Source organism: Crinia signifera, chromosome 4, assembly GCF_055691185.1.
Source record: "Crinia signifera chromosome 4, ASM5569118v1, whole genome shotgun sequence".
Classification (NCBI taxonomy): domain Eukaryota; kingdom Metazoa; phylum Chordata; class Amphibia; order Anura; family Myobatrachidae; genus Crinia; species Crinia signifera.
The window spans coordinates 87,895,428-87,915,645 of NC_139220.1; the positions used below are offsets into that span (position 1 = coordinate 87,895,428).

A 20,218-nucleotide genomic window follows, 5' to 3' on the forward strand; every position below is an offset into this window, starting at 1 on the left:
TTTTATTGGGCATAAAGCCCGTCTGGTCTGGGTGTATTATGTGTGTTATGATCAGATTCAGTCTGGTAGCCAGTGCCTTGGCCAGGATCTTAACATCGGTTGGGAGTAGGGAAATAGGGCAGTATGAATCGGGGTAAGAGAGGTCTTTGCCGGGTTTGGGAATAACAATGATAACAGCTTCTGACATAGATCTCGGGAGACCTTTATCAAATATTTGTTAAGAGATATTAAGTAAATGAGTGGAAAAGAAGTTTAAGTGTTTTTTATATAGTTCGGACGGGATACAATCGGAGCCCGAAGCTTTGCCATTGGGAGAAGCTTGTATGGCAGATGCTATTTCGGTACTTGTTTCCTAGCACGGCCACAACGATCATAATCGCGGTCATCGGGGGTAAAATCGGGGCCATCGCGGCCGCTAAAAAATCGGGTGCGATGGGCCAGACGCGATGCCCGCGATTTCCCCATAGAGAACAATGTTAAATGCCTCAATTTACCCGCGATGACCACGATTTCCCATAGGAAACAATGTGAAATGGCTCAATTTAGCCAAATTATCATAGGAACAATAGTAAATGGGCCAAAAACACCCCTGAACATTGAAATGTCCCCCCAAAAGTAGTTGACGCCACCCCACCATCAACGTCAACCCAAAGCGTGGCGAGCGCAGCGAGCCCGCGAGGGGCGGCGGTACGCGTCCTCCGACCTTTTCATGCCCTACTATCCACTAGGGCGTGGAGTGAGAATAGAATAGTGTGGCGAGCGCAGCGTGCCACCGAGCCCGAAGCGTGGCGAGCGCAGCAAGCCCCGCGAGGGGACGCGGATACCTTCACAGTTATACGCGTCCCCTCGCGGGCTTCCCAGGTGTCCATGGCGACGCGGACACCTGGGAAGCCCGCGAAGGGACGCGTTTACCTGTGAAGGTATCCGCGTCCGCTCGCCACGCTTCGGGCTCGGTGGCTCGCTGCGCTCGCCACACTATTCTATTCTCACTCCACGCCCTAGTGGATAGTAGGGCATGAAAAGGTCGGAGGACGCGTACCGCCGCCCCTCGCGGGCTCGCTGCGCTCACCACGCTTTGGGTTCACGTTGATGGCGGGGTGGCGTCAACTACTTTTGGGGGGACATTTCAATGTTCAGGGGTGTTTTTGGCCCATTTACTATTGTTCCTATGCTGATTTGGGTAAATTCATCCATTTAACATTGTTTCCTATGGGAAATCGTGGTCATCGCGGGTAAATTGAGGCATTTAACATTGTTCCCTATGGGGAAATCGGGGGCATCGCGTCTGGACCATTTAAGCATTTTTAGGTGCACACGACGTGACCGACCCGATTTTTCACTGTTTTCAATGCATTTCAATGGAAAAATCGGGGGCATCGCGTCGGTCGCGTCGCAGGCCACTCTAATTACCCCCGATGGCCAAGATTTGTGGCCGTGCTAGGAAACAAGTACCGCTATTTCTTCTAGCAAGAGAGGCGACTCAAGAAGGTCACAATCTTCTCTAGATAAAGAGGGGAGTGATATACTGTGTAGGTATGCTCGGAGATCATCTAGGTCACATGAGGATATGGAAGCATAGAGGTTACTATAGTATGAAACAAATTCATTGGCGATATCGGGGGTGTGAGTAATTGTACCACCACTCACTGCATGAAGCTCCGCGACAGTGGAGGGACCACGCTCCCCTCGCATAAGTCCTGCCATGTAGATACCTGGCCTGTCACCAAAGGCATACATCGAGTGGGAGGTAAACAATAGTTTGTAATGAGAATGGTGTGCCCCCTAGGGTGCACCGACAGGCGCTATCAAGGGTGTCCCGCTAAGAGCTGCCACTTGGAAAGGGGTTGTCAGCCCCAAGGACCAAGCAAAAAAAGGAAAAGGAAGTGGCGCTGGTTTGATGAAAGGTATAAATGTTTAATAACAATTAAGAAAAAACAGTACAATTGCACAATATAAACAAGTTATAAAAATGAAATAATAAAATTAATTGGGGATCAGGTGGATAAAAACAAATTAATTTGTTATGAATGGACCGGAAGCTGAAATGATGAATGGAGTATTGTGACCAGTTCCGTGGAATATGAAGGTATAATGGTACAGAAAATCAAGAGGCCCACTGGGCTGATAGTTACCACACGGTGTCTCAGATGGTCTAGTCCCAGATATAATTAGAAGGGTGTCCTCAATTGAATGCGGTGGTGGGGCCACAATGGGCAATGACCCGATGTTTGCGGGGGCTTAGATGGTAGATAGCCAGATACTTCCCACTTCGCTAGAGGTCCCAATTGGCTGTTTGTTGAGAGGCAGGTTTCCTCAAGGTTGGTAGACTTGGATGGTAGATGATGTAAGTGGCCAACCTCGATTCCTGCACTCAGTGTGACCAGTATGTCCAGCTGGGATGATGACCAGTGGTGGTGGCAAGCTGAGAAAGTGTGGGTGATGAGACGGGGGTGATCCAGATGGTATGGGTGGGCGATGATATTCAATAAATACAATAGGTCCGGTCCAGAGTAACTCCTAACGCGTTTCGCTGCTTGAGGGGTGCAGCTTTTTCAAAGGTGGAGTGTGTGCTGTTAGTCATGAGGTTTTTATACATATGGACAAATGAGTGAGTCATAACACCTGTGGTGTAATTAGCAAACAACATAATATATCTAAAAAATTCGTATCAACAGAAGGCAAAACAATAGTAATATCCACTAAGTTATTAGTATAAAGCAGGAATGCAAAAACGAGTGTTGTAAAACATATTATCAAATAATAATTATAGTGACAGGAGAAATGTATGGAGACGATAATGAGCCAATCAGTAAGAGAGATACCGGTTTTTACATAATCTTGTGAGTCATTGTCATGGTGATCGGCAGCCAGTCCAATCAGAAGTCTTAGCTGTCCGATCACGTGACACTAAGCAGCGTGTTGTCGGGACCCGGAAGTGTCAGGGTCCTGCGTGCGATACAAGCCTCGTTTCAGGCTCCATCGGTGAGAGGCTTCAAACACGTGACAGCGTGTCAAGCCTCGTATAGGTATTATACAGAGATTGGTCAAATTTCAAAACATGTTAAATAATGCTCTGTTCGTGGGTCCGTGCGGGAATCTATATTCAACAAAAAAGATGAGGGACACTGGGATTCATGAATAAGAGCTGACGTGCAAATTATTAAAGAAACGGGGTCATGATGAAAAGCCCGAGGTGTGTGTTCTTATATAAACTCAGGGCAGTATATTTTTAATTAAGCACATCTATAGAAGATTCAAACATATAGCATATAAGCGGGCAGAGAGAAAGCTTGGGTTGGTTGTCATGGTATTCGTTGGGATCACGTGATGTTTTATCAGAATCACAGTGTATAAAGAGCTATTCTGTATAGATCTATACATGATATCAATTCAAAAAGCATATATATATATATACACATCATAATATTAATAATAAAATTAATAGTAATAATAATAAGTAATAAAATATGAAATATATAGTATATGATATTAATAATAATGAATAAGAAAATAATGAATAAAAAAATAATAATAAAAAAATAAAAAAATATAATAATAGATAAAAATAAATAAAAATAAAAATAAATATGAAAAATAATGATAGAAATAATAATAATAATAATAAAATGAAATGAAAATGAAAATGAAAAAAATAAATAAATAATAATAAAATAATAAATAAAAATAAAAATAAATAAGAATAAAAATAAAAATAAAAATAAAAATAAATATAAATATGAAAATGAAAATAATAAAAATAAGAATAAATACAAATAAATAAATAAAAAAGAAAATAAAAATACATATAAATGAGGTCTGTTATATAACCAAGCCCAGGGACAATGAGATGCATCTAATGCTAGATAGAAGAGGGGGTCACATGAAACACGTTGGATCGATATCTAGTATCTTGTAACATATATGGTTTAGGTTGTGGAGGACCCAGAGAGATATTTGGAAGCGAATGGAAGCTCAACTAGATAACGCTATTGAGCTCCACGGCTTCATTTAGGCCATTCGGGAAAAGGGAGTCCATCCGATACATCCAATGGACTTCTTTCCTGCATAAAGATTTAAAGCGGTCACCACCCCTTGTTGTTGTAGGGATGGATTCAACTCCTGTTAGGGTTAGGGAACCAGGATCTCCATTATGTACATCTGCAAAGTGTCGTGAGACACTATGTGTGGATATCTTGTTTAAAATGTTCCGCCTGTGTTCCAGGAATCTCTGCTTGAGGGGACGGGTGGTCCGACCCACATAACAGAGATCACAGGCACAGCGCAGAACATAGATGACATAGCAAGTATTGCAATTTATAAAATTTTTGATATGGTAAGTGAGATCCTCACCGTTCATATGGATGCAAACATCGGGTCATTGCCCATTGTGGCCCCACCACCGCATTCAATTGAGGACACCCTTCTAATTATATCTGGGACTAGACCATCTGAGACACCGTGTGGTAACTATCAGCCCAGTGGGCCTCTTGATTTTCTGTACCATTATACCTTCATATTCCACGGAACTGGTCACAATACTCCATTCATCATTTCAGCTTCCGGTCCATTCATAACAAATTAATTTGTTTTTATCCACCTAATAGTTTGTAATGAGTTATCTAATAATTTTTTTTCCATTCTCTTTGGGCATCTAGCCATTCTGATTTAGAGGATTCTAATTTGTCGTTAAGGAATTTCAGCTCAGCTGCGACACACTGAGCTTCCAAACCTTCCATATCACCTGGCCTCAATGACAATTAAGATCTAGGTGTTGCATGATAGGGGAATGATCTGAAATACCTCTGCTTTCATATTTAGTGTGACAGATCCTAGGAACCAGATCTAATGTAACAGGAGCTAGGTCTATCCTGGAGAAGGAGGAGTGTGAGAATCACGAGTATTGCTTAGAGTTCGGATATTTTAATCTCCAAGCATCAATGAGGCCTAATTCAGCGATAACACCCGAGAAGTGAGACGGCCTGAGCTGAGCCAAAGAAGTCCTCATAGAGATTCTGTCCATTGTGGGGTCTAGGAGGTTATTAAAGTCTCCCATACATATAGTAGCAGTCCCAGAAGAGGATGCCATAAATTCGGCCACCTTTTTGAGGACGGAGGGTGAATATGGTGTTGGGATATAAACCGCCAGTAATAGAACAGGAAGAGAGTTTATATGACAATTTATAAATACAAATCTACCCCAGGGATCAATCTGAACATTGGCCAGAGAGAAGGAAACGGTTTTTCTAATAAGTATAGATACCCTTCTGGAGGAGGAGGTATGGGTGGAATGGTAGGTCCAGCCAACCCAGGGCTTACTACGTGGTACATCAGGATTATATTGCTTCAATTGCCTAAGAACCAAAGATCTTTTAACTTTGTCATTAATGCCTCTCACATTCCAGGAAAGGAAATTTAGTGAAGCCATGTTAGAAAATTAGTTTTATAGGGTGCGAGCAGTTTAGCCATCAAGCCGCCACATTGCCAGAAGATAAGGGACCTTTGCACTACTGTTGTATTGAATAAGAACCACACAAGCAAATGATACTGAAATAACAAATATAAAAACAATAATATAAAAATACCAAATTCCTGACCGGGAAAAATTAACCCTACCCTACCCCCTCCCCGTATACCATTACCCAACTGCGGCATTCCTGGATCCCAAAAATACTAAACTAAAATACAGGTGAATATATCACCTGAAGAGGATTAACAACTTAAAACTCTAGTAACTATAGTGGGGACAAAGAATCTAATGACTACCGGTCTCAGATCTCCCACCTTAGCATAATATATAGGTAAAGGTAAAGCCTCCCGGGGCTTCAGCACATCAATAAAGGTAAGAGAGAAATAAGCATTCCCATCATAGTTTCGAGATCTAACTTCACGCTAATGTATATAGTGTTTTCTGATAATAGGAAAGTAACAATAACAGAGTTACAATGATGAAGCGACTACTTATCCAAAATAGATCAGGAAGCTGACTGATGTAGATGATCAGTCAATGGTAAGTGCACGTCTCTGTGGTCTGTGTCTGCCAAGCCAGGCTGCCGCCTCCCGCGGAGTTGTAAAAAAATGTAGTTTCACAGTCAGCGATAATTCTCAGTCTTGATGGGAAAAGCATGGCGTATTGAATGTTAAGTTGTTTAAGCCTCCTCTTTATCGGGACAAATTGTGCCCTTTCTGGACATCCACCGCAAAATCAGGGAATACTAAAATAGGTGATCCATTCCACTTAAGAGGGCCTGCGGTGCGGGCCAGTTGAAGGATTGTGTCACGGTCTCGGTAGTGTAGGAATTTAGCCAGAAGCGTGCGAGGAGGCGCACTAGGTGGCAGTGGGTGCATTGGGACTCTGTGTGCACATTCCACCGCAAACGCCTCTTCTCCAAAGAATTCAGTGAGCCATTTCTCTAGAAATTGGTCTGGTGAGTTGCCCCCCTCCTTTTCAGGCAGGCCAACAAAGCGAATGTTATTACGCTTGAGGCGACCCTACATGTCACTCATTTTCTTATGGACTTCTCGCATCTGGGATTCCAGGGTAGTGGTTCGTCTATCCAGTGGAGCCACCGAATGCAGATCATGATGGATAAATCTGATTGAACTTGGCCTAGCTTATCTGCCAATCTAGTTTCTGTGGCTGTAACTGCATTTAGGACCCAATGAAAGGGATCATCAGGAGTTTCAGCAGGGGGGTTGGATTTGAAGGGGGGGGGGGGGGGTAGATTGTTTTTTTTTTTTTTTCAGCTTGTTTAGATTGCGGGGGGAGCCTGGAGAATTTCTCCAATGTAGCAGCCGCTGTAGCTTGATGATTGTTCCCCATAGTGTCAGTAGTAAGGGGCGCAGGAAGAGGGGCTAGTATTAAGTGAACAAATAGCTAGTAGCAACGGTCCCTCTGCAGAAGTTGTTAAGATAAGTCAAGGAGTATTATGGTAGAAAATTAACTGTCTGGCTGACGGACCAAAGGGTCAATATGGAGACCAGACAAATACAGGATACCAATCCAATCCAGTTTTGTCAGCGTACTGCTGCTGCTGGAATCATGCAGTTGTCAGTCACACACAGAGCCCCTAAATGACCTCTGATGGCAGGACGTCCCCAAAGAGCTCCCAGATTACCTTCTCAAGGTCCGGAGGTAGGCCCAAGATGGAGGCTCACTGATGCTTGGCGCGACTAGTACGGTCCTGCCAGAGCAGCGGCGGGCATCTCTTCTTATTATAGACGCTGCAGCGGGATCAGGAGAAGTCAGCGCCGCTTCCCTCTATCTATGGGCACAGGGCGCACTCTCGCAGAGAGCGGGGAAGTCGGGCGCCTGATCAGGCAGGCGGAAGATGGCGACACACACAGCCCGCAGCAAAGCCACGTCGTGATGCTGTGGATATCTCGGGCACCAGTCACAGCACGATGGCGAGATTAGGCGCTTCAGGTAGCAGTGGTGTTCCCCTGCAAATGCTGTTAGGTATGCCCCGGGAAAGGAGATTGTGCATCAGTGTATGTGCTTGGTGCACAGATAGCACATTATACAGAAAACCTACACTGACCTGCCACCATTTCCCACATTCCTGAATGACCTATAGTAAGCACTGCAGCAATGAATCCATAGAGACAGGAGACTAAAATGTATTGCACATACATACACATACCACTTTGTTTTAAGATGTCATGGTGTTGTGCCTGTAGTCACTATGTATTTAAAAAAAATAAAGCCTATTGTAAAGGAATCCATGGTGTTAGTCTACACTCTTGTTGCTTATAGTCTTTACCAAAGTAAGCTGAACCAATGCAGTAAAATCACACACACACACACACACACACACACACACACACACACACACACACACACACACAGGGAGGTGAATCAGATAAGAGTTGCTAAATCTGCCTAGCATCAAGCTTCTTCCCCAACATTCATTAATCCTAATTTAATGCCTATTATTGAACAACTTCTAGAAAAGAAAAAAGCAGCGCTCAAATAATCTATACCAGGTGAATTGAATCAATTGAATTGATTAATTTGAGTATAGATTATTTGAGCGCTGCTTTTTTATTTTCTTTTGTGGCAAATATAGGAGTGACCATCCCCTAACAAGCAGCAGCTCTAAGCAAGCAACTCCTGAATTAAGCGCTCTTTCTTTAACTTTACGTTAGAAGTTTTTCTTGTTATTGAACAACTTCTGACTGCTGAATCATTTTCAGCTAGCATACAAAGATTTTTTTTCTTATTTTGGTTTAGTTCATTTGAAGCTTCGAAACAGACAGGGAACTGAAAAGGCATCTAAAGTAGTCTTTTATTCAAAATGTTTAATGCCAGCGACATATCCCGTGCTACTGCTTTATATTTAGTGTTTTTCCTTTTCTCTGAAAAATACTTTTGCATGTTGTAATTAGGTTTTGTCTAAAATTGGTTTTATTGAAAGATTTCAAATAAATGATATCGAAGCCTAATAAATTTGGATTGTTAGCGGTAAATTTACGAAGATGTGAGGTCTGTTGCAGATGGGATGTTGCCCATAGCAACCAAATTCTACTACTAATTTATTTAGCACCTTCTGGAAGACAATAGAATCTGATTCGTTGCTTTGGACATCCCATCTTCAATAGAACTTCTAAATTCGTAAATTTTCCCTTAAATTTAGAGAGCATTAAAACATGGTCGGTCAAGATTTCTAATACATAGCAATGTTTCACAGTAGTATTATAACAAAGGGGATTACATTTTTCCTTTCATGCAATGCAAAAAAAATAAAATAGAGGTGTACCCGGAAAGTGTGCGCCAGTGGTGCCTGCAGCTGTGCACCACTGGCGCATCACCTGTTCGGGCACCCCCCCCCCAGTGGCCATTCTCTTTTCCCCTCCCATCGCTCCCCCTCACCTCTCCGACGATTGTAAGCTGGAGCTCCCCTGCACCCACCACCATTTGTTCTAGTAAGCTGGCTTGGGGATGTTTGGCACGGCTTGGGGGGGACTTGGGATTTCGGGAGCCCGAGCCACCCCGAACATCCCAGTCTGCCACCTGTTATGCATGGCGGCTGGGGCAGTGTCAGAGCTCCGGTGTACGTTCGCCGGAGCAGAGATGAGGGGGAGTGGGAGAAATACGAAGAAGAAGCAACAGGTGGGGGGGGGGGCACAGCACTGTAGTAGGGTTAGACAAAAAAAAAAAAAAAACAAGCATTTTTCAAACAAAGAAAAACCTCTTTCTTCCAACCCTGGCCTAAATGCACTGCTGAAATAAAAACATGAATAATATTAATAATATCAAATAAACAAATGTTTATTAACCAGAGACGTAATACAAGGTGACATTAGTCTTGGCCGCGCTGGACTGAGCCGCACCACAGAATACATCCAGGCCTATTTACAAACATGGCACTTTGAAAATCACAATGAAATTCATCTTTGCAAACTGGTAAATTACACAATAAAAAACAGCTAAAAGTATGGGCCATTTCTCTCACACACATCATAAAAATATAACACTAACACCACCTAGTGTTTGTGGCTACAGCCTTACATCTCCCATTGTAGCATTTATGTAGATAAATCCTTCATAATATTCCTCTATAAAAAATAATCCCCAAAGCTGTAACAGGACTCTTCAGCTGAGGGGGTCAAACCTTTACACCCTGTTATCTCTTGTTAAACTATCTTCTCCTTTTTTTTATTTGCACAGACAACATATGTACATATTGAGTTACACTCCGTGGCAGATGGACTGCAGACAATATGACATCCAAGTTGTTTTGATATCAATGTGGAAATTACACGTCATATTTGGTCTTACTAAATAAAAGCAGAAAAAAATAAGGTATCTGCCACCTTTATAACCAGAGTAAAATACATTACTTATAGACTCTTGTAAGCTATATTTCTAGTGAGAAAATAACATTCATTACTTAAATCCATGTGTATTGAAAACTTTTAAACAAAGGAGGAGGACACCAATTCTGCCCCGAAAAAAAGCATTTTGTAAAGTATAGGTTCCTTTTTTGATTTCTCTACAAAGAATCAAATTATCCCAACATGGATGGCTTGAGAAAGCTTTAAAGACAGCAAGGTTTCAGTGCCTCTAATGCTTTCTTTTCTTCCTAAGTGGCTCGTCTTCTGAGCTGCTGTCTTCTTCACTGCTGCTACTGCTGCTAGAACCACTGCTACTGCTGGTTTCCGACTCAGAGTCCGAATCGGACTCTGATTCTGAAGAGGAGTTATCTGATGAGGAGGAGGAGCTGGAGGAGGTGTCCTCGGAAGAGGAGGAGGAGCTGGAGGTGTCCTCGCTGTCTGAAGAAGGGTCATTGTCAGAGCTGTTGCTGCTTGTGCTGTCACTACTGGAGCTTGTGACACTTTTGGACCTGAAATATAAGGTGGAAACGTTAGCAGGTATTGTGCACTTTCTTAGTGGCGCATCCAGATTATAATGTACTCTCATTCTTTGGGGTTTTTAAACGCTCAACAAACATTTTAACTTCTTAAGTAGTTATGTTTAAGAGCACCAATTCCTGTTGGATGCCACAGTCATTTAGTTCATTTGACATTTTATCAATGAACGCAATGGCTACAGTACCATTTTCCGATCAGCAATGTTTTATGCGCAGTGCATAGATCAACACTGATCGAAAACTATACTTAATGCAAACCATGATCCGCTATCTCCATACTTCCTGACCCTGCATACGATCAAAGCACTAATACTACAGAGAAGACAAAAGGAACAGAAACCTGGACTGTGTGACAAAGTGATTTCTATAACAAGCTTCCTCACGTGACTACTGACTTAGTATGTCCTGCATTAAGCCACAAGAGATTGCAATGTATTGTTGTGATATACAACCATATTCTTCCATATGGGTCTGATTTAGGTTCATTCGCAAAGCACATTTGGTGTGTTAATGGATAAATCCAAGTGCACTGCAGGGGGGGGGCAGTTTTAACATGTGCCCCCCTGCAATATTTTCTATTCATGAAGACTATATATAAATTTGTACACTTTCATTGCAACATGGTTCCACAGGGTGCAAACTTGCTCCTTTAGCTAAGGGCCTTACTCAGAGTTAAGAGCAAGAAGAAATAACGCGCAATTCACTAGAAGAAAAATCCATGTTGCTAGGCAATTAGTTTTGCATGCATAGTAAATACTGGCTGCGTTTACATGTAGCAAACTAATACTATGCACCTTAGTGTTTACAATGAAAGCTGTTAACACCCCTTCCCATCTATAACTCTAAGTACATTGTCGCTCTCCTCCCACTGCTGTGCAACATGGTTTTTCCAAGGTGTAAATGTTTATATTTTTTTATTTTATTTTTTTCACTCCAAAGAACGGTATCCTCTTAGCCTCAATAAAACATTAGGGCTATTTTTCCACAAAATCAAGCTATCCAATTATGATCGGCACAAGTTCTCACACAGGTTCAGTGATAACTGTGATTTCAGCCGCCGCAGCCCTGTTTTTTTCAGATTTTGCTTTGCCTGCCTGAGGCACTCGACAATTTACCAAGGCTAATTGGATAGTCCCCGCAAGCCAATTACCTGCGATCCTGGGTAATTGGATACCACCCAATGTTTCAATACAGCCATGAATGATGACCTTAATACTCTATTTGAGTGGATAAAGTTACTAATGTATCTAAACGTTATACATTACTTTTAAGAGCATTTGAAAATCTTAGTGTCTGAAGGTGTTATGCTAGATCTAGAAGATATTTAGAGTTAAAGATAAAATTATTATTCCGCATAATGTCCCTGCTCACCACCGACGTTAACATTTTAGCTAAGCTACATGCAATTCTGTTGTCACTTCCATTGTACATGATGACCAAACAGGCTTTATGCCGGGGAAGTCAACGCTCCAAAAATTGCTTAGATTCAATTGCCACCTGCAGGGGAGCTGTGCTTCTGGGTCGGGGGCAGCAGTTGTATCCTTGGACACCACCAAGGCTTTGGATTCAGTGGAATGGTCTTATCTATGGGAGGTCCTTTGTAGATTTGCCTTGGGTCCCTATTTTATTAATTGACTTCAATTATTGTATCCATCCCCGATGGCCAGGCTCTCCATCAATGGCACCATTACCTCTCCCTTTTACCTTGGTAGGGGCACTAGGCAGGTTTACCCACTATCCCCTGCTCTATTTGCTCTGGCGTGTCGTATCAGATGTCATCCTGATATTAGGGGAATTCCCATGGCCAACCATACAGATACAGCGAGGATTCTCCCAAGCAGCGAGGCAGGCGGCAAATGCAGGGAGCCCGCTGCATTTAGCCACGAGCCACGTTGTTTTAGCGTTTCCCCATCGCTGCAAACACCTAGCGAGGTGGAAGCGGCGTGTGCAGGGGGGTCAGTTGAATACTGACCGTGCGAGCGGTGACAGCGAGCAGTCAGCACTGCTCACTGCCACAGCGAGCAAAAATCATTGAACATACCCCTTTGTTTCTTAATGATGAAGCTGCCTCCTTGACTTCCCTGCTGGATATTGGTAATACGTTCGGTTCATTTTCTGGCTAATCAATTAGACTAAATTGAGTATTTTTACCCTATTGGGTGTTATACCTGATCCATTACCCTCTTTGTCCCCTTTGCAGTGGACCCTTCGCTTTAAAGATCTGTGTGTTTGGATTATATCCAATGCTGTTAAGCAGAATATAGACCCAGTTACAGAAGACCTTAAGAGTCACGTTCATATATGGCAGAAATGACCTATTACTGTTATGGGCCATATTAATCTGTTTAAGATGGCTATACAACCCAAATATTTGTAACTTTTTCAAGATTCCCCTGTGCAAATCCCCAAAAGTGTTTCACGAAAATTAACAGTATTCCCTCTTTTATCGAAAAAGGGGGGCACACACACATGTGCCCATTAAAGCTAAAGTTGATGGTGGCCTTGGCCTCTCGAATTTACATTTACATTATTTAGCTTCTCAGTCTGTACATTTGTCTGACCTGATTTTGAACAGAGGGGGACAAACATTCTCTGCCATGAATTCGAGCCCTCATATCTCCACTTCACCTTCTTTCTGGCTCTTCTGTTAGAGGTCTGCCGCACCTAGTACACCAGGCCACACTCGTTTGGCGTCATGCACATGCGTTTTCATGGGTGTGATACTGACCGGGATACGCCTTTATGACATCACTCTACATACAAATAACTTTGACATCTCTCGGATGATAATTTTTGGGTCAGAAATGGTCTTACCTCCGTTTTAAGAAGGACTTTTTAAGACATCTCAGAAACTTAGGATGTAATATGTGGTTTCTAACATGGCCTTCTTTAGATATCTACAGCTTCGTCATGCAGTATAGGCACCGTTTGGTACATCTTCTCCTCCGGTTACTAACTTCCCAGTCAAGAATTGAATAGTTCACCTAGGTCACAGGAGTCGTGTCTCTATTATATATTGTTCTCTCAACTGTCATAATACGCCAAATCTTTTGATTTAATAAAGCCTGCGTGGGAGAGTGATGTGGACGAACTAGATGACGAACAGTGGCTTCAGATTCTGGGTTCTATTAAATACACTACACCATGTGTCCATTACCAACAGATCTTTATGTATTTGTATTTCTTGTCAGCAGGGACAAACAAGTTTATTGTTTTGTTGGTTGACATGCAAGATTTAGCTATTTTGTGTGGTTTTCTTTTTGTAGGTTTGAAAATTTCAAATAAAAATGACAATTAAATAAAAAAAACATTATAAGAACACAAGTATTGGACATTGTACTTTTATCAATAAAGCAGATCATTAAATAGTCTGCCATCATTTTAAAATACCATTGTTACAACAAACTTTAGGCTATAACACCTTCATTCATGAAGAAACTTGTTTTTCAGAAATTTGTTACCGAACACCTTCATACACTAGGGTATAACACCAAAAATAAAAGCTAATCTGTAAATTCAAGTATGAAGCCACATATTTCTGTATTCTGTAAAAAAAAATCTAAAAAGATTTTTAGAGAAGAAATTACGGGTGAGATTTAATAGGATGAGAGATTCAGAAAGTGAGAGATTTGGTGAGAAATCTCCAGTTTTTTTAAAGCGACAATTATTTACACTGCTAAACTAGTTTGATGTAAATGATTGCCGCTTTAAAAAAAACTGGAGATTTCTCACCAAATCTCTCACCCCACATTTCTATTTAAATATATACAAAAAAAAAAAAAAAACAACCTTACCTCTTCTTCCTCATTTTTGCGTCTGGCATATTGTTTGTGCTACTGCAAAAAAAAAAACGGAAATATATAAATAAAAAGTTAAATCTACAATCGCAATCTGGAAACAAACAAAACAGGTTTCCTTTTTTTTTACGGTCAAAAATGAGTTTCTTTTAGCAAAAAACGATTAGAAAGAGGTCTATAAACTAGATACATTTGTGTCTTCTGTATGAAGACAGAGATACTAATATATTAGGAAAACTCTTTAGTACTGATAGTTATAATGTATACACTGCCTGAAAGATAAAAAAAATGGTAGTAATGCCAGAGAAGTACAGAACTTTGGGCCTAATTCGGACCTGATCGCAGGGCAGATGTAACATGTGCAGAGAGTTCGATTTGAGGGAGTTATTTTGTTTCTGTGCAAGGGAAATATTGGCTGCTTTATTCTTAAGGTGTGTACACACGGTACAATGTGGCGGCAGTATACTCAGCTATTTAGATTTCACACTGAACAAACCCAAACTAACTCTCTCTGCACATGTTACATCTACCCTACCTGCAGTGCAGATGTAATTACACCTTTTTGTTACCATCACATTGCCTAATTTTCCCCTCACACACCATAAATGGTGGCAGGATTGTGGACAACTTGTCTACAGTATAAGTGTTTGGATTACATATTATGGTCGATATTCATTATGATTGTGGGGGTTGCCCCAAATGGTGTAATTTATCCAGCCTCGAGACCAAACCATCTTTGGGTCACCATCTATTATTAGCCTCATTTGCTGCAGCAGCCCAGATGATCTTGTCCAATTGGATATCCTCTGACACTTCAACTTCAAATTGTGTTGCTACCTCAGATCTAATTACTTCACATGGACTGGCTGAAGATGGCAAATATTAAAGAAAGGAAGGCAGAAAGGTTGTACAGGTCTGGTTACCATATGTGCATACTCTATCTGCCCCTGTAAAAGGATCGCTGTATAACAGCGGTTCCCAACCGGTGGTACGCGTACCCCTACGGGTACGCGTCCACCCGCTCGGGGGTACGCGGTGGCCCGGCCTGTAATGGCGGTAGTATGCGGCGTCCCGACTCTAATTGCAGGTCAGGGAGACGGGATGCTGGGGACGGGCGGGTATGCGGCGGCCCGGACTCTAATGATGCTGGTGAGGGAGAGTGAGACGGGTTGCCGGGGACGGGCTGCCGGGGGTATGCGCCGTAGTGGTGTCATGGAGGCGGGGTCGCGGAGAGTGAAGACGCTGGCTGGGTTGCTGGGGAGACGGGCAGAGCCTGACCTGAAGCTGCAGCACATCACTTCCGCCCTCATCTGCAGGCTCCTCGGCGGCATTGATGGTGGCGTGGATGGCAGAGCGAATGGGGGCATTTTAAATATGCAGGTAAATATACATAAAAAATATTAATTTAATTTTAATGACCGAACACAAGGCTTGGGAGAATTAACCCCTCTGCACCTCCTGCAATCCAGCTCCAGCCTGCAGCTCTCATGATTCTCTCCTGCCCCATGATTACACTATATTCCCTGTGCCTACCACACGGCTTGGACACATGGGAATAGGGATGCCAATCCCGGGGCATTTTTTCAATCCCGGGAATTGGTATTGAAAAATACCCAATCCCAGGATTCCCGGGATTGGCATCCCTAAAATAAAACTGCCCCTGTCCCCCTTACTTTAGTGGAGCCTGGCAGCAGAATGTAGGCAGGCGGCCGCAGTAACGCCAAATGGAGGTAACTGCTGTGTGAGAGGTTGAGGCTGCGAGTGGTTTCCGGCACCGGAGGTGCAGCGCAGAGGTCTGATAAAGTCACATATACAGAGCAGGCCTGTCCTGTCCGTTTCCACAAATCTACCCCCAGCGGTCAATACTCATACACTGGGGCTTTAGTTGTGCCAAGCAGCCGCTCCCAGTGTGCCAGTTCCGGGTTACAAATGTTATTTTGTGTGGAGAGATGGGTGGGGGTGATTTGACACGAGGGGGTACTCATAAATGAAAAGTCTAATCAAGGGGTACGGGAGACAAAAAAGGTTGGGAACGACTGCTGTATAACACTGTTGCATGGACTACCTGGAACAATTTAGAGATGATCTCTATGAAATGTGCTCAGATTTAAAAGGCGCTTCATTTGTATAATCATAAGCTTGGTGTGGCGGATTGGTACTCCCCTTAGTGTTTGCAGCTGCCTTAGGTGCCTTCAGTCCAATAATGTAGATATATCCAATGAAGACAAAGCGGCACTCCCAAGGGCTTGTGTGAAGAAAATTCCTTTATGGGCAAAAAAAATTTACTCTCTGTACCAGTTTAGAGACGCAACCATCTCTTTTTCAAGGTGAGTAACCATGAAAACCTATACATACATTTATGTTTGCGCTACATAAGAAGCTGTTGCATAAATAAAATAAATATTTATGCAATAATTTCCCACTGCTCTTTATAGCAAAGTTACTAACATACACAGATACTAGAATGCAGGCATCAGGGCCGGCGTCACCACAAGGAAGCATTAGGCAATTGCCTAGGGCGCTGGACACTGGAGGGCGGCATGAAGTTAGATCATCCTCACCAGCATGCCGCCCTGACTGGAACTGCAGGTGAGCGGCGGGTCTGCCCACACCCCCCTCACTGGAGCAGAGCACCCCAGCCCGTCCCCCGCCGGAGCATGGAGCGGCGGGTCCGCCCGCAACCCCCCTGCCCTTCCCCCTGGACGGAGCAGCGCCACCACCAGTACCAATTCCCCCCCCCCAGGTGGCGGGTCTGCACACACCTCCCCCCTGCCTGGGGTGGTGAAAGTCTTTACACCGGCACTGGCAGGCATACACTCTAAAGGTGCCCATACACTGCTGCGATAAGTCGATTTGGTCCAATTTAAGGGCCCAATTGGTCACAATCGGCCGAAATCAAACAGAATCGGCTCAGTGTATGGGGGCCTTAAGCACCAAGAACGCTTATATCAAAACAAAGTCCATAGCCCCACTTATCTTTCAATGTATATAAAAGACAAATAAAGGTAGAGGAACAACCCCCCCCCCAATCTGCTGTTAGGCAACTATAACCAGCACAAGTTAAAGGCTCTGTTATAGGAAGTCTCTAATAAATTGATGCTAACTGTTGGAATTAGGGAGCCATCTGATGGGCTTCATTGTATGGAAGGGTTGATATTTCTATAGTCTTAAGATCAGTAGTCGTAAACCCATTGTAGGACACTGCAAACGATGCGGTATCGTCAACGATTTCCCTTTAACTCCCAGACAACTGATATACATGTAGTGCGTACACATGGAGCGATTTTATAAAGCTATATTGTCAGTAGCCACATCCAGGGGTATAGGGAAAAACCATATATACAGACCAAGCAATATTAGGGTCGACCACAGAAGGTCGACACATGAAATAGGTTGAGGTTGCTATGGTCAACAGGTTCGACACAAGCATTAGGTCGACAATGGCAAGATCGACAGTCAAAATGTCGACAGGAGTTTTCGACATGGACACCATCAAAGTGTACCGTGTCCCCTCGCTGCACTACTCTATTTTCCCTTCACACCCTAGTTCAGTGGTCAGGGAACTCGGTCCTCATTACCCCACACAGTGCATGTTTTGCTGGTAACCCAGCAGGTGCACAGGTGTACTAATTACTCAGACACATTTTATAAGGTCCGCAGGTGGAGTTAATTATTTCACTTCGTTATTGTCCACAGTCTGTAATATTGTCTATGGTGTATATTTACCTTTGCCCTAAAATCAATCTTGCTTCTTTTTCTTTTAAATCCCTCTTTAGTTCAGCTGTCCTCGAGGGTCTGTACAGATATTTCCTTTTCCCGGTACATTCATAGCTCCAGTGACCAAGCTCCAGGCACTTCTGACAACGTACATTCTGCTTATTGGCTTCACTGGAAATACAAACAAAGGTATATTGGCTTAAATCAAACAAACTGACAAAAAAAAAAGTCAAAACACTAATATATTTAGTTTTGGGGTTGTCAGTGCAAAGAAATCACAGTCACAAAATAAAGTAGGTATCCAAACTAGCTAATGCAGCTCTGATAAATATTAATTTCTAGCATTTTAATGTGAATGTTATTCCCACAAGAATGTGTGTGTAAAAAATAATAATAATATATATGAGAGAGATGTATGTGCAGGTCCCTTGTGATTATATTGCATTCATTTTTAATTAGTTCTGTGATAATTTTCTCATGCACCTTATTTTAACTTATTCATCATAGCCATACTTGCCTACTTGACCCTCTCCATGCGGGAGAAAATGCTCTGCTCCTGGACTTCCCTGGTAATGTATGATTGCCATCACCCGTGGTGAATCACCTTTACCTAGCTCCCCACAGGTGATGGCAATCATAAATTACCAGGGAAGTCAACTGATTCCCATTGCAACAGGTTTAAAAGCATAGTTGCTGTGAGCTTCAAGCTGCCCATACACGTGGGCTTAAATAGCACGGATCACATCACATTGCATTGCATGTGTTGTGCATGCAATGCGATGAGAACTAAGTACAAAAAGTATGTATCAACGCAACTATTTTGGAAGCTATTCTATAGGTTCACCAATTCATGTTTGATGCTTGTTCCTAAATAAGCGCTACATAGAGGACAAGATAATATCATCACCAGCAGTGGGGTGGACTCAATTAGAAGCCATGAAAATTAGTTAAATTTTTCCATTATGTACAATGTAGAGGCAATGTGCAGTGTGTAGATGACTGGCACACTTTATTACACAGCCTTATGTGGGGCAAGATCAGAACGATTTAATGTTCTGTTGCCGGTGTTCCAACACCATCACCAAAGCACCTTTTGGAACTGTGACAGAGAATTAGTATGTCTGTCAACTAGAATTACAGATTTTCCAGTCTAGAGTGACACACTGATGTAACGGATTAGACAATGGCATTTATTACAGATGGGTCACACTTCACCTAACTTTAAAAGATAAACATCACTACTACTACTACTTAAATTCCAAACAAGTGTATGCTACACTCAATAGCACTTTGAAAATATATAATTATACACAAGCAATGGCTATATAGAATTACTATACACTAATTAGCCATAGAAGAAAGGAACTTCTTTTTGTTATACTCTCCATACACTAGTACAGCAAAATATGATGAGAAAACTATGAAAGAGCATACAGTACTTATACTATCAATCACCCCCCAATGCACTATGTAAGATAATATAGCCATGTTCTGCCCAGCAATGACACAGGGTGCTCCGGGTACAGCCACTGTGACGACTTGGATCAGGTCACTGACCCCATGACATCCAGATACCACCTGCCCCCCAGCAGCATCTACAACAGCTGCTGCCCTGGGCATGGTACTAATGCAGGAACTCCTGGCGCCTAGCCGGAATCAAGATGCCACAACTAACACTATAACCAGTCTAGCGCACTGCTGCTCTCCCCGTGCTCCACTTACGCCTGCCTACGGGCGATCAGCCGGTGCATGGGAGTAGCCATGTTGATGAGGGCCAGACGCGGCTGCCCCACTGCATGGCGGGCAACGGCAGTCAGCAGGAAGTAGTGGCAAAACGCGACTGCAAGCGGCGACTGGTAACCCTATCCGCCATGTTTGATGAGGGCAGCTGGCACTGAACTGTACGTACAGTACATGACTGACTGAGTCAGACAGTCTACTACTCATAGTTATCATTTAATCTGTATCCCGGCTATGTCTGTCATTACCTGGCCCGATTATGTCCTTCTTTCACTGACATAACTAATTCGATTTTTAAGTAATTACATTCCAGTAGTATATAATGTGTGATTAGGTATATCATCACCATTAGTTGCCTACCCTCCTGCATTCTGCAGGAGACTCCCTGAATTAGCAGCAATCTCCCTCATTTCACCTAGCCCACATTACACTGTTACATTTTTGGGGAAAAAAGGAGTGAGAGGTAGATACATTTACATTGAATCATCAGCATTATTTCCCAGCACTTTATCAAGTATAGTAGCTCTTACTAGCTGCTTTGGGGTTCTCTACATTTGGATATAAGTCATTTTAAATTACACACCCACGCTTCTA

At 42.8% G+C, this 20,218-nt stretch overlaps 1 protein-coding gene across 1 annotated transcript; it reads right to left on the reverse strand.

The window, feature by feature from the left end:
• Positions 1-9,247: 9,247 nt before the first annotated feature.
• ZCCHC10 (zinc finger CCHC-type containing 10) lies at positions 9,248-19,756 on the reverse strand. Its single transcript, XM_083181962.1, has 4 exons — positions 19,607-19,756; positions 17,894-18,055; positions 14,165-14,206; positions 9,248-10,343 (listed from the first exon to the last, which is right to left on the reverse strand). Exons 1-4 carry the CDS (start codon positions 19,645-19,647, stop codon positions 10,064-10,066), a joined length of 525 nt encoding a protein of 174 aa, XP_083038088.1. The 5' UTR covers positions 19,648-19,756; the 3' UTR covers positions 9,248-10,063.
• Positions 19,757-20,218: the final 462 nt, after the last annotated feature.